The sequence below is a fragment of the Pocillopora damicornis genome, chromosome 3 (genome assembly GCF_964200805.1).
Source record: "Pocillopora damicornis chromosome 3, jaPocDami1.2, whole genome shotgun sequence".
Lineage (NCBI taxonomy): Eukaryota > Metazoa > Cnidaria > Anthozoa > Scleractinia > Pocilloporidae > Pocillopora > Pocillopora damicornis.
The window spans coordinates 1,173,314-1,187,820 of NC_142672.1; the positions used below are offsets into that span (position 1 = coordinate 1,173,314).

The following is a 14,507-nucleotide window of genomic DNA, read 5'->3' on the forward strand; positions in this document are numbered from 1 at the left end:
ATATTTTGTATAGCAACGCACTTTATCCTGAGTTCATCGATTTTGCACAGTTTTGAATATGAGAGTAGACTTGACGTTTTGCTCGCTTATAACCTTGCTTAGTATGTTAAGCAAGCAAAAACAAAGATTGTAGCTCACGAGCGAGCGACACGTGTTAGCAAGCTATCTCCGTTACATCACAGGTTTAAATACCGAACTTCTCACGAGCCGAACCTATAATAGAGGGTGTGAATGGGGTTAACCGACTAGCGACAAAGGGCGTAAAAAATTACTGACTACCGACGAAACTGGGAAAAAATTACCGACTAGCGACATATAAATTCTAACCGACAACCGACATGGTCAGACGTGGTAGGAATGTTTGTATTCAGAAAGAACAGCATTTTGATGATTTCTAGCTCAGAAAATCCTTCTTCACCCGACGTAACCACATTAATTCCAAATTTAGCCGAATTATAGAATTTCTTGTCTTCAAATTACTTTAAATCCACGGGATCCTTCTTTTCGGTGAGCAGCGTGGGCTCATTTCTAGAACAGCGGCTCGTAATCGGGCTGACAAGACGCCCTGCTGTTGTCTTTTTATTGCTCGTTGTTTGTTCATGCGGTCGGGTCATGACTGGGATTGCTAAAGTCATCGTGAGTTTTTTTCGAAAAGGTGAAGAAGTCGCCATCGAAGCAGGGTCCCAGTAGACAAAGAAGCTCATAGAGGAGTATCTGAACTAAAAAAACATCTTACGGAGTTTTTAGGACTAAAGGAGCAGGCACATCAATATGGAATTGGCGGATTTTCGTTAAAGTTATTTCGCCTGGCGAAATCGCCTGCGGGCAAATGCGAAAATTTTGCAATTGTGACGGATGGGCAATGGCAGCTTGAACTTCCAAATTTAATATCGGATGAAAGTAGCAGTGAGCTCAACGGTAAGTGTGGAACGCGTGCAGCGGAGTTTGATGAATCACTTTAGTTCTGTAGTTAAATATTAAGCTCAAATATTAACGTGGTTAAACTCTGGTTCCACCGTTTTTTGTTTGTTGTTTTGTGGAGCGGAATGTTTTTTTTTTCTTTTTCACCGTCCATTTGAATGCGAAAATTGAGTAGAAAAATCTCTACAAAGAAGTAGCGAGTAAATCAGTTTATAAGCTTCTTTCTGATTAATTGGTGAATGAACAACAGTGTAGCTTAACATATTAAAGACCCCGTTTATTTATACACACCCTTAAATTTATTCGTTTCTGAAAACCAGACGTTCAAATAATATTCAATTCTCTCCTCGAGGGAAGCTACGCACGAGAGATTTCGCTCGATGTGCACGTTTTATACATCTTGACGAGCATTTGCTGATAAGAACTGGGTAAGTTTCTCAAAAGCCTACTAAAGAGAAAACTTAAAACACACGGTATTTAATATTTTAGTACACATTATCCAAGAGGTCACAAACTGGACCGGAAAGCCACTAGTGTTGCTGAAGGCGCCGGCTACATCTGATAAAAGCAAGCAGAAGTCAATGAACGACACTGAGAAGAAAGGTGACGAGTCAAAAGAGAGAAGGAAACGGAAATCACGAGAAGAAGCAAAAGAAGATGAAAATCTGGCAAAGAGGATCATGACTGAAGGAGGTGACATCGAGAGAAACGAAAGGCAACAAGGAGACCTTCAAAAGTTTCAGGATGGTAGGGCTGAATTAGCACTTGTAGTTCGTTTACCTGATTTTCAAAAGTCATAAATTTCGCTACTTTGGAAATTCTGCGGTATTCCTTGTTTATAAACACTGCCTTGTTTATACAACGAAAAACGCTCACTTGGTGCGTTCGCTATGTAAAGATAGTTTCTTTTAAATTCCGGCTAAAAACTGTATTATTATCACTTTGATGGCATGGTGGCGCATTCTGCGTGCTAAAATAAAGAATTTGCCGGGCTAAAATGTATTTTTAAAAATAAACCAAGACAACCAATGTTCGCGCCGTCTTCTTGTAGCGTTGGTAAAAGAAACCGTGGAGCTATTTTTAAAGCCCAAATCATGGCTGAAAACACAGAAAACAACAAAAAATTTGTAAATTCTCAATCTTCTCAGGTAGGGAAGAAGATCTTAAAAAGTTAGATGCTGATTCCATGGCCAATATGCCCAGGATTTTGGAACAATTTGCAAGGAATCTCTGGAGCGCACATCTAGATGGGCAGCAAAGTACTACACGCATGACAAATCCTACTATCCGGTACCTCAATCCGCCATGCCCCTTTCTGCTATAGCTACGATAACACCTTTGCCAAGTGAGGACATAACACCAGGGATGGAAGGACAGATCAAAGAGTGGCTAAAGAGTTACAGACCAGTACGCCAACGGACGGTTAGGAGTGAGACCACAAAAGATAAGGCTGGGGCCTTGCCGCCAGCTGTCTGCGCCGTTCACCACACCGACGAGTCTGAAGAGAGGCTTCGATATCCTGAAGAAAACACTGTATCGTCAGCAAATGCACAACGCGTTGTCAGCATACAATTTGTGGACGAAGGGGATGTTACTGAGGTGTTTGAGGATCACAGAGAAGTACAAATCGATGAGCATGAGACAGATTCGGATGACGAGGAATCAGATTTTGAACAGAGCGTGTGTTACCCGATCCGGCAGGGCTGTTCGTGCATTTGTGCGTCTCGACATGTAAGAGGTACTAACAGTTAAAAAATCCATTTAACGGTGCAGATTGATACGTATGACAACCAAATTTTTGGCAAAAAAAAGAGAAAAAAAAGAAACCTCGCAGAAAAGCCACGAGAGCCGTTGAATAATAAGTGTAGTGAGTTTTTGTGGACGTCTCGGAAAAAAAAGACTTCCGTAGCTTACAAATTAAAATTAGGTATCCCAGGGGCTAGAGTGGGTGTTTCATTCTTTGTAGAATTTACCTCTCTTGATTTACTTCGATGCCCCGTAGTCGACAGGAAACAAATTCACATCTATAATAAAAGCTTTGGTGAATTTTATCGGTATACTAGATTTGCAAACAAAAGTGGGGTAGATGAGCACGTTGCTAAATTAAAAAACAGCGTTAACGAGGTTTAAGTGAAAACAAATAATGAATTATTACAAGTATTACACTTCGTCTAGAGTTTAAAGTCTTAAAACTGGGCAAATTGCATGATAAATGTGAATAATTAACGTGTATTTTTAATTATTAACTGAGATTTAACGACAACCGACAAAGGTCAAAAATCTTAACCGACAACCGACAAAGTAATGAAATTTTAACCGACAACCGACATTTTGACCCCCCCATTCAGACCCTCATAATACAGCTTGAATAAAATAATGACAAAGGTCGGCGTCTGACCACTTAAAAACTGCTACTTGAATTTGGAACGAAAGTTAGCCATTTTCTCGCCTAGCTAACCTGGAAACTTGTTCGACTGGCTTCAAAACGGCATTGATTCAGACGCCGAAATTTTTATAAGCCTAACCACATTGCGCACACCGTAATGACGTTCAGTGCTTGGAATTAAGTTCAGCTGCTGAAAAGTTTGAGGTCTGAATCTTAGAAACCATAAGTCTTTGTGAGCTCAATGCTTACGGTCTCTTTCTCGTTCCAGATTTCTCTCATGAGCTCAAAATGCTTTTCTTTTTCTTTTTAAGAAGTGACAACCCGCCACCTACACATTCAAAAGTCCTCTCATTTACTCCTCATAACGTAAATTTCGCTATCGGTAAACACTGCCTCAGGTTCCAAAGGCCAGCGGAGCTGTTTTTGTACTCTTGCGAATTCAAGCGGATGAAACAACAAAAAACGTAAAGCTGCACAAGAATTTTGACCAAAAAGTCTATGAGGGGATTTTTCCTCGGTCAATCTCACGTAAAATTTCCGCAAGTCGAGTTTCATAAGTTTGTAGTAAACAAGGAGTAAACAAAATGAAGCCGGAAGTGATATGACGACGATCGCACTTAGTTTTCACTTCATCGCTGACTAAAACATATAAGAGAATAAACATATGAGTAAATTTTACATATTAAACTACCTTCAGGGTTTTCAAAGACAATGACCGCTTCCCCTTCCTTTACCATCCAAATATCATCGACTTCTCCACCGCCGTGTTTACTTTTCTGGAAATATATATGAATTTCATCTTCTGTAATTTCTCGCGGTATGTTCGATATTACCACAGTTCTCGCCAAGTTTTCGACGCTCAAATGTCCTAGCTGGGATTTGACTGACTCTGGATGGTCATTCATCTCTGCCATAGTAGTAAATGAAACAAATACTTGCGCGATCTATATATTAAGCTGATGAAGTCCCTAAAGACGCAACAAAGAGTTCAGTGTTGTTCACATTTCGTGGAAATAGGAAGAGTGGGAGTAGTACTGAGTCACCAAACCGAGGCATAAAGCCTGCGCGGAAGAAAGCACAGAAAAAGTGATTTAGAGCACACCAAACTTGTCTTTGAAACATGCTGACTCTGGAATTTTTCGCTATCGTCTAATTTGTGAAAGATAACCCTTTTGGTGCACTTCCCATCTAAAACCAGGCAGCTTTGGATCGAGTCAAATTCAAGGTACTTTATGAAGATAGAGAAAGGATTTTTCCGGGAATTCGGTGCGCGGATTCCCGGAATATCTACTTCCGCTTACCAATGAAGTTTCACTTTTCAGGTTGGCAGTCTGAAATTTTGATGTGTTGTGCTTCGTGAAAGAGAATTTGGTAGCCTTTGAGAATGGAGAACGAGAGGTGCTCTCTCGAAAAAGACGATGTTGTCGTAAACAAAGACAATGCATCGAGGGGGATATATGTGACTGGCTTCCCATTGAGTACAACAGCAAACGAGCTGGTGATACATTTCCAGAAACGTAAATATGGTGGCGGAGACATCGAATGTATTCACATCACAAAAATGAGAGTCGCAGTCATCATTTTCTACGATCCATCAGGTATTATCGAAGCGGATGTGTGAAATGTATTTCGCTCCTCGGTGACTTAGTTTGTCGCTTTCTGTGGGATAGGCTCAACTGAGAAAGGATTAATCACTTTACTTTCTATTTTAAGCAAGCCTCCCGTTACATAGACTTGCCTCGTGAAGTGACTTCGCCTTTAAGGGATTTTGTCGTCAAATAGAAGGATTCAGAACTGAACGTTGTCTTAAGTATTATTTTTTTTTCAAGTCAGAAATAACCAAGGAGCTAAATGCTCTTTCATCAGGTTGATTGCTTCAGGCTCGAAATGAAAGATTGATAAATCTGCTTCGATGAGCAAAATTTCTACACTATAATGTAGCTGCACTGTTTGAAGAAAGGTCGATTTATAATTGAACGAAAATTCTGGCAGATTAATGGCATATCGGTCAATTAAGAATCAAGAGTGTGATTGCAATGTATCTTGATCAAGAAGGAGAAATTTGTCGACGTTTCCAAAGGATAATAGTTATGAAAGATTTAATAACCATTACGCGCAACTGAACACAAAAGCTTGAAATTGATAGCTGTTATGTGTACAGTTCCACTCCGGAGTGATTAACTTGACATCATTATATGCATCTTTTTAAAATTCTTCTCAACTTTTCATGTCCTTCATCCCTAATAATTCAGCAGATACTGGTCTGTGTAATATAGTTGGAGCTCTCTCAACACAAACTCTTTGAGGTGCTCAGCTCTCTATTTTGATAGAGTAGTTTTTGAACTCTTGTTTAAATTGTGGATTTACTCATTTCCAAAAGCGAAGACACACACTTCCACACTTGGAGTTATATATACTCATCCTATTACATTTAAAAACACTGTTTGTATGCTTATGAGTAGAATGATACCTTGACTGAATGTAAAAATTATCATCCAGTTCTCTTGCTAATAGTTAGTGTCCTGCTTCCCCTGCAGACATATTTACAATAACAGTTTGAAGATGTTTTCCTCAATGATTTGCACTCTTCAACTGTGAACTGGTCACTGAATTGCATTTTGTATAAGACATTTGCTTGTTTTTGATAGTGACCCTGGAAATACCTTGCATGCTTAAGATTTATTTCATTGTAGTTACTGTAGTTTGCATCAGATTGCTGTGTTTACTAATCAAATTGACTATCAAAGCTCCTATAACTTCACTTGCTCTGATTAGCATATCACAGTTGATAGATGTGAATAGTGTCAAGCATATTAAAGGCGCCATTAGGTCCTTTAATCATTCATTGGCTAAGGTTAATTATTTGATGAATATTTTGTTGTTGTTTTCATAATACTTTTTCATACATACCAGATTGGGGCTAGATGTATTATGGGGGCTATGTAATTGGTACCTGAATTTTATCTGCGATTGTTGATAATACAATGTAATTCTTGCGCAAGACAGCCTATGGCCATGTAAAGGGTTTCAATAAGTCAAACTAGTGTTGCTGGTAAAAAAAATAAGAACCTAGGAGAGATGTTGTAAGGGGGATATCTGTTAAAGTTGTTTTGTCTCTTGTGTTCATAATAAACTGGATACATTCCTTGAAAAATTCAACTGATAAGTAGATGCAGGAGCCCATTGCTCCTGGTAGATGACATGACTTTTTCTCTCAATCCAGCTCTCCAGTGCAACTCGATAGAAACAAAGTGTGGTGATAATGGACAGTTTAAAAGAGAAATTGTAATTAGAAATACTGAAATGAAGCTAAACAATTATCTTAATGGAAAGATACCTTTGTATCCACATGTAGACTGACAACAAGTGATGTTCTATGTGTATAGTTTTTAATTTTGTACTTCAATCAAATACAATTTCTGAAACAGTGCATTTCAAGAACCACAAATGCAAGTCAGATCACCTGCATATTGAACTCAACTTGAAGAAGAACTACTTCTTCTGACCAAAAAAAAAATAGCAAAGCAGGACTGTGCTTACACTAAAAAATGTTTTTTCTTTGTTTTGTTTTTTTTTTTAATTTGAATTTTATCAACTTACTACTGTTCATGAATTGAAAAAAATATTTAGTTATTAAAACTTGGATAGGCTATGTTCACTGTCCACTAAATGTGGATACCGGTTTGTATCCACATGTAGACTGACAACAAGTAATGTTCTGTTTATTTGTTATAGTTATTAATTTTGTACCTTAATCAAATACAATTTCTGAAACAATGCATTTCAAGAACCACAAATACAAGTCAGATCACCTGCATATTGAACTCAGCTTGAGGAAGAGCTACTTCTTCTGACCAAAAAATAGCAAAGCAGGACTGTGCTTACACTAAAAAATTTGTTTGTTTGTTTTGTTTTAATTTGAATTTTATCAACTTGCTACTGTTCATAAATAAAAAAAAAAAATAGTAATTGAAACTTGAATAGGCAATGTTCAACTTGATAACCTAATGGTACCATAATTTTGTTTTCTTCATATGTGAAGTAAGGTGTTTCACTGCACGGAGTGACAGTATTTGTTTTAAGACATTTAAGAAAGTCTGGAATTTGATATCTATGTCATAAATTAATCCTCCCCCTTATTTGATATTGCATAAGGATATTCTTGTAGTGTGACAGTAAGAGAATACCAGGTTTTGTAATTACGAGACTTGATCATAAATCTTCCTGAAGGTGTTCTGTTAGCTAATTCAGAGTCAGTGTTCAGGCTTTAAGCACCTTTATGTTGAGTTGGGCAAATATGTTATGTCAGGCTATAGCAGGGCAAATTTTTTCTATATTTTAATAGTTCATTCACTGAATTTCACTGTTGGCTTGTCATGATACGCTAATTAATTCTCCCTTGGAAACACCAGTGGCAAGTTGTGTTCTCAATCAGTATCCATGGTTGACCAGGCTTATATGAAGAGGCCCTAAGCAATTTACTTGTGAGCGACCTGCAAGGCTCACAAACCTAATGGTCAAATCTGACAGAACTTCTAGATTTCACTGGCTTTTTTGATGTGACTGATTTTTATAATTTTTTTGATATGATTGATCATGAAAAGTTATCTATTTATATTTGCTGAGTACATGTATATATAGGTATAAAATCTTTAATTTGCAAATGAATATACATTTGAACACCTTTCAATTGTGCATTAAAATTAATTTATTCATTTTTGTATAAGAGAATTGTGTTAATTGTTAGAATATCTCGATATTTGATTGTGATACCAGTCATATCTCATTGTCAGGTTGTTCAGACTGATCTTTGATGATTATTAACCCACTTAACCATCATGAATCATTATAGCAAGGGAGTATTGAGCTATATTTGAATATGCTATGTGGTTAAAGGATCATAATTTATCATCCATTTTCATGAAAGGAAACAAATGTTATGAAAGACTGCCAATTTGATTATGGTATATGACCATTTTTCTTAGACATGTTATACTTGACCGTGTGAAAGAATGCCCCTGTCACTGAGTTAGTCAGGAATCATTAATGAGTGCATGGGCTTTTGTGTGAGGAAATTATCCAAAAATACTGTCTTGGATCAATCTCTTTTTGGGCTTTCAATCAATCATCAGGGGTGGAAGCTGATTAACTGGACCCAGATTCCTCATTATTCCACATATATATATATTTATATATTCATATTTTTTAATTATTTGTGATAAATCCTTTCAAATTGTTTAGTTCTATACAAAATTGCTTCACTGGAATTAAATTTTCCTTGTTAAAAGGACCTTTTTTGACAAGGCAACAAGGGATCAACAACCTGACAAAATTTTGGTCTGACTTGGCTCTTAGACTTTATATGAAAGGCATATTATTAGATAGGGCTCATTGGTGTGGCTTAGTCAAGAATTCTTAACCATCATGAAAAGCTTACCAAAAAGTATTAGGGTTTACGAACAAAACACTGCTTGTTATTTATTATTCCACAGGTATTACTTTATTGCATTATTCTGCAGGTTCAAACCTTGATATTCGTAATTCATTTCCCATTTATAGCCGTTATTCGTCATTCATAACTAAGCTTCTTTCACCGAAATAACCCAATCATTTATAATTTAACTCAACTTTAAATGGAGATAAAATCTCAGTACAAATTAAGAACTGCGAATGTCACTTGAACTCCATTAGTTTCTCAGTCAGATTCACCGAATCAATTTTCATAACAGTAGTACCTAATATAATTGGCAGTCAATCCATGTTGTTCATTTACGGGGGAGCGTTAGTTAATAAATTTTGAATGATTTAATTTTTTAAGGTTGTTATTTTGATATTTTGTTTTCAATTAATTTTTCAGTTGCTACTTCTGTGGTCAAAGAGGAGCATTGTCTTAGTCGTAATGGTAATGGTCATGATGGTGATGGTCATGATGATCGTAATGATGTACCGCTAAACGTTAGACCATTGGCCGAGATGGAAATAGCAAACACACCGGAGGCAAGTTAAAATAGCCATTATTAATTTTAAATCCGAATACAATTAATCTCACCTCCCTCCGCCCGCTCCTCTCCTCCTCCCTCTCAAACCCAAGCCACACGTGCTCTCGAGGTGTGTATATCAGTGAGTTAGTAAACAGGGAAAATACCAACGTTAAAATGGCAAGAATGTTGTTGAGGCTCACACATGATTAAAGCAAACCGAACGGGTTGAATTATTTTTTACAGTGTACTTTGCCCAATTGATCATTACCCTGTTTTTTCAGAGGCATATCGGAATTATCGCTTTCTCAGTTATTCCTGACAGATTTTACTTGCCCGTCACATATTGCCATTTATGAATTTATGTCATTCTTTCGTAGATCTTTCGGCGGGTATCGGCTTGGATCCATAATGAAGTATTTAGAAACTACACCCGTGAAGAAATAAAACATGTTCTCAACAAAGTTAGGGACGAGACTGAGATCGAGTTCCACGATGCAAGTGAAGGCTTCGTACTATCAGGGAAGTTCCAACAGGTAAAGCAGAGTCGAGATTTCTTGAGCCACTACCTAAAAGATTTCCAGAATTCAGATTTGAGATCGTCAACTTCCGATGACTCGGACAAGAAAGGGAGGTCAGTGAAACGTTCAGCAAAACGTTCAAGTCCTACATCAAGTGAGGCTGAGAAATTGGAAAATGAGGGCGAAGCATGTGTTGCGAAATACTTAGGCACCGACGACGACATTGAAGAGAAAGAATCTTCAGGTATGGAACCTCAACAATACGAAACGACGCAGAAATTTTTTCCTTTGTTTGTCAAAGCCCATAGCGAAACATTACAGAAAATCGAAAGAGATTTCAAAATAAAAGTGCACAAAGAAGCCGTCAACGACAAAGTCACCGTGGCACCAACCGGACGCTGCACTGTTAGAGAATTTGAGGAGGGATGCGATGCTTTCATTACCCTTTATCAAGATGTACATAAGCGCATGAAACTCGAACAATTTATTCCAAGAGACGAGGAATCACCAACACGTGTGAGGCAACGTATCAGGGACATGGGCAAGGCACACACCGTCCTAGTTGAAATATGCGATGACCGCAAACACTGGAAAGTCTACGGTGAAGATTGCTTCGTGGAACAATTTCTCAGTGAGCTTCTCAAAGAACGTCTGATTAATTGTACAGCACCGGAACCTGAGGGTTGGAACAAGGATTGGACAGTTGAAGGTGACGACGATTCTGATGGTGAAGATCCATTGGAACACAAACTGGGTAAGTGCAACATTGATGCATCTCTTCTATCTGCGCAAATGCGTGTTTGATAGATGTAAATTCGTCTTAAATCAAGTTTGACCGTATGAGTTCTTGACAAGGAGAGAATACCTGGTAGTTATTTAGCCGTTACTCTCCTTTGTTGACCATGGATTTGATTTGCACATATCATCAAATGTTTAAAAACTACAGCGTTTTTTTACACAAGCTTAAGACTTAAAGAATGATGAGCAATACGAACCTGATATTATCCTGAATATTGTTTTCTTTAGATATGACAATGTAATGTGCTGACTATAACTCCAACTGAAGTATAATGCAAAATCCTTATTTCCACATTTCCTTCATAGGTTGTATGAAAGAAAAATGTACAGGGCTAAAAACTAGATAGTGTAAACATCGAAGTAATATAAAATACAGCCTTTGTATTAATAATCAGCTTTTTTTATTGCACAGGTTCAGTAAAGCTTTCTGTTATGAAAGGTGACATCACAGATCAACAAGTTGATGCGATTGTGAATGCAGCCAATACCAAACTGGATCATGGCGCCGGAGTCGCTGGTGCTGTTATCAAGAAAGGAGGCTATGGTATACAGAAAGAGTCGGATAACTACATCCGTCAACACGGCCTCCTGAAGGATGGAGAGGTAGCCATGACTGGGGCTGGTAAGTTGCCATGTAAAAGAATCATCCATGCTGTTGGTCCCATGTGGCGGAAAGCAGAACAAGAAAAATGCAAAAGAGCTTTAAGAATGGCTTGTCTAGAAAGCCTTGCAGCTGCAAGCGGCAAAAAATGTAAGTCGATTGCCTTTCCAGCGATCAGCTCAGGAATCTATGGTATGCCGAAAGATATTTGTGCTAAAATTATGTTTGATGCCGTGAAAGAATACGTCACGCAAAGAGATCCGTCGAAGTCGACTTTGATTGATATTAGATTTGTGAACATCGATGATTTGACAGTGAAAGTTTTTAAGAAAGAATTCATCGAGTTTTTCCGAATCCAAAAAGATAGCCTTTTAGCAGGTGGCCTAAAGACACCCAACCCATCGAGACCAAACCGGGGTGAAAACAAAGGAACAAGTCGACCAAACGATGTGAATCATCCGCTGACACCGGATATCAACTCCTCGCAAAAGTCCTTCAGCGACTCATTAAAAGGAAATAGTGTTGAAGAGGTTGGTGGCGAAAAGAGGCCCTCAGCATCATCAGAAGGTAGTTTCATGTTTCATAAAGGAGAAAATTATCTTGAAATATAGAGGAATTCAATTGAGTGCCTGTCGTGTTTTTTACCCCTTGTGGTAAGGAAAGCGTTTCGGTTACAGAGACTTTGCATTTCAGAGATGTTGCATTTATCGTAATAATTTCCCAGAAGGATTATTAATTCACGTATATCTTAGTATGTTATGTTATTCCTAACATGGATTATGCTTCTATAGGAGCTGATAAGGATGACAAATGCGCCATTTGCCTCGATACCTTGAAAAATGCACGAACTTTGAAATGTAAGCATGTCTTCTGCACCAGCTGTGTGGAGAGAGCTTTGAAGTATGACAACAGGTGTCCAGTGTGTAAGGAACCTCAAGGTGCTGTTCAGGGGAATCAACCCAAAGGAGAAATGAAGGTTCAGAGACTTTATCAGAGTCTACCAGGCTATTTAGGTAATAAAGTTAAAGGAATAACGCATAAATAATGATCCAAAATTGGAATAACCATTGACACAATAAAGAAATATTACGAGGTATTTTAACTATACAAAGTTTTAGATCCCCTTGTCGTAAGTGGACTTCTGGTCGAAAATTAGCAGGAACTTCCGGTGTCTCTAACAGAAATCAGCTCACTTATGTAGGCCGGGGCAAGACCATGTATTGCTTTAAAAGTAATTAAGGTAATTTTAAAAACTATGCGATATTTTACAGGCAGCCAGTATAATGATTTGAGCAGAGGTGTGATATGACAAAATCTGCTCTCCTGGAATATAAGGTGTGCAGCTGCATTCTGAACTCTGTAATTTGTGAAGATGGCACTCAGGAACTCCAAATAGGAGGCTGTTACAACAGTCCAAGCGACTAGATATAAAGGCATGAATAAGTGTCTCCGTGCATTTTTTTGTTAAATATTTTCTAATTCTTCTAATGTTACGAAGATAGTAAAACGCCGCAGAGCAAGTCTTGGTGATATGATCAACCATAGATAGGTTTGAGTCAAACCAGACTCCAAGGTTTTTGACAGGAGAGTGCCAACTTTAATGTGTCCAATATCAACTTTGGCCAGCTAAATTGATTCATTAAATAATTGATCCTTTGCGCCTTTGAAATTTCACCTGAGATAATCATTTCCATACTTGTAAGAATGCCAAGTAATATGTTAGTCAATTTTTAAAAGGTTCATCTGCTCCTAAGGTTTATACTGGCTTCCTGTATAAATTTGACTGTATCATCCACAATTGGGGCTTTAAAATTTTGTTTAAATCTGCATTTTTTAATAAGAAAAATGCTGGCAGTAATTTTCTGAATGCAATTTAAATACAGGCTTCAAAACAATTTGCATCAACTATTACTTTCCATCTGGAACTCAAGGCCCAGAGCATCCAAATCCTGGTCAAAGGTACGGTACCACCAGTCGCTCCGCATACCTTCCCGATAATCAAGAGGGGAGAGAGGTACTGGCGCTTCTAAGGAGAGCCTTTGATGCTCGGTTGATTTTCACTGTGGGTACATCAGTATCATCTGGACTGTCAAACCAGATTACCTGGAATGATATTCACCACAAGACAAGTACTTATGGAGGTCCTCAGGGGTGAGTGAGAGTTAAGTGGTATCATCTAAAGATCATGTTCTCTACTTATCAAGTAAAAACAAAAATACGTCAGAATCGAACTTGCTGTAAATATTTGGACTTCCAAGCTTAACTCTTGTGATCGACACAGATTCTTTCAAATATCTTCTAGTGGTAAAGCACTGGCTATGTACGCATGTTGCGATGTGCTTGTCGTGTGGTTAACGGCCTTATTACGAAACTGAAAAAAAGCGTAACGCAAACTACAAATATATTATTGCTATTGTTGTCATTATCATCACAGGTACGGTTACCCCGACCCAGACTATCTCCGACGGGTCAAAGAAGACTTGGCAGCCAAAGGAATCCGCTAATCACTGACTCCCGGAAGTTAAAGTTCATGACAGTCGCGATAGAGACTGTTCGTAGTTTCTATTAAGTGAGGATTCTCTATTCTTCATTTTCTCAAATTTGGTTTTTTTTAATTAGTACACTGTAGGGACAGCTAAGGTGTACACTATCAGAAAAAAATCCTTTATTCAAACGTAGGTAGTCTGTGAAGACTTAAAAGCTTGTTTATATTCTCAATTGACTATTTAGGGTTTAAGTAAATAACAACAACAAAAATTGCAAAAACACTAGTAGAGAAGGCAACCTTTTTAAAAGTGCCCAATGCATCATGCATGGATTCTTGGCATTTTGTAATTTCTTCTGCGACAGTTGTCATCCCTTTCCTGTTCTTTGTCAGCGGTATGCAAACTTCAAGAGAAAAGCCGGATGTATAGAAGTGAGCTTTTAATTGCCTTTCATTTGCTTTCCATTGTCAACCTCATTTGACCTATAGTTTGCTCTGCACGAACTTATAGTGAGTAGTGATTAGTATCAGACGATTAATTTTACTGTGCGAAGTGTTTTTTCTCCTATTAATTATGGAACAATAACCAGGGTTAAAACAAGTTAAAATTTTTACCTAGCTCTAAATATGAAGGTTTTCGCTGTACCTGTAATTGGAAACTCTCAAGGAGTTTCATATTTAGAAATAATTTTGTTTGTTCGTTGAACTGGGAGAGTTAGCGTGAACTAATTTTACGATTTCGTGGTTTCCGTCCTTTCTTTAAAATAAAACGTTCACTCCGCTACTTTCCATTGCTCGCAGATATACCTCAAAGGAT

General features: G+C 37.9%; 2 protein-coding genes across 6 annotated transcripts in view; one reads left to right on the forward strand and one right to left on the reverse strand.

The window, feature by feature from the left end:
• LOC113674039 (uncharacterized) overlaps nt 1-4,309 on the reverse strand; it is a 68,682-nt gene extending 64,373 nt beyond the window's left edge. For all 5 annotated transcript variants that reach the window (XR_016184792.1, XM_089199685.1, XM_089199686.1 and 2 more), the window contains exon 1: nt 3,999-4,309. Coding sequence is in view for 4 of the 5 variants with exons in the window: in XM_089199685.1 (XP_089055811.1) it covers nt 3,999-4,221 (223 nt within the window). In the remaining variant the exon portion in view is untranslated. The remainder of the gene's footprint in view (nt 1-3,998) is intronic.
• A 78-nt stretch (nt 4,310-4,387) lies between these two features.
• On the forward strand, nt 4,388-14,469 carry LOC149047758 (uncharacterized). Its single transcript, XM_089199689.1, has 8 exons — nt 4,388-4,532; nt 4,630-4,905; nt 9,165-9,304; nt 9,666-10,560; nt 11,017-11,772; nt 11,997-12,218; nt 13,089-13,356; nt 13,640-14,469. The coding sequence occupies exons 2-8, from the start codon at nt 4,692-4,694 to the stop codon at nt 13,707-13,709; spliced, it is 2,565 nt and encodes an 854-aa protein (XP_089055815.1). The 5' UTR covers nt 4,388-4,532; nt 4,630-4,691; the 3' UTR covers nt 13,710-14,469.
• The last annotated feature ends 38 nt before the right edge of the window (nt 14,470-14,507 follow it).

Bases quoted from the DNA above. Each gene is read 5' to 3' on its own strand.
- LOC149047758 (XM_089199689.1), top strand. From the start codon at position 4,692: ATGGAGAACGAGAGGTGCTCTCTCGAAAAAGACGATGTTGTCGTAAAC. The intron at 10,561-11,016 runs GTAAGTGCAACA...TTTATTGCACAG, and splicing joins TCCATTGGAACACAAACTGG to GTTCAGTAAAGCTTTCTGTT. The intron at 11,773-11,996 runs GTAGTTTCATGT...ATGCTTCTATAG, and splicing joins GCCCTCAGCATCATCAGAAG to GAGCTGATAAGGATGACAAA.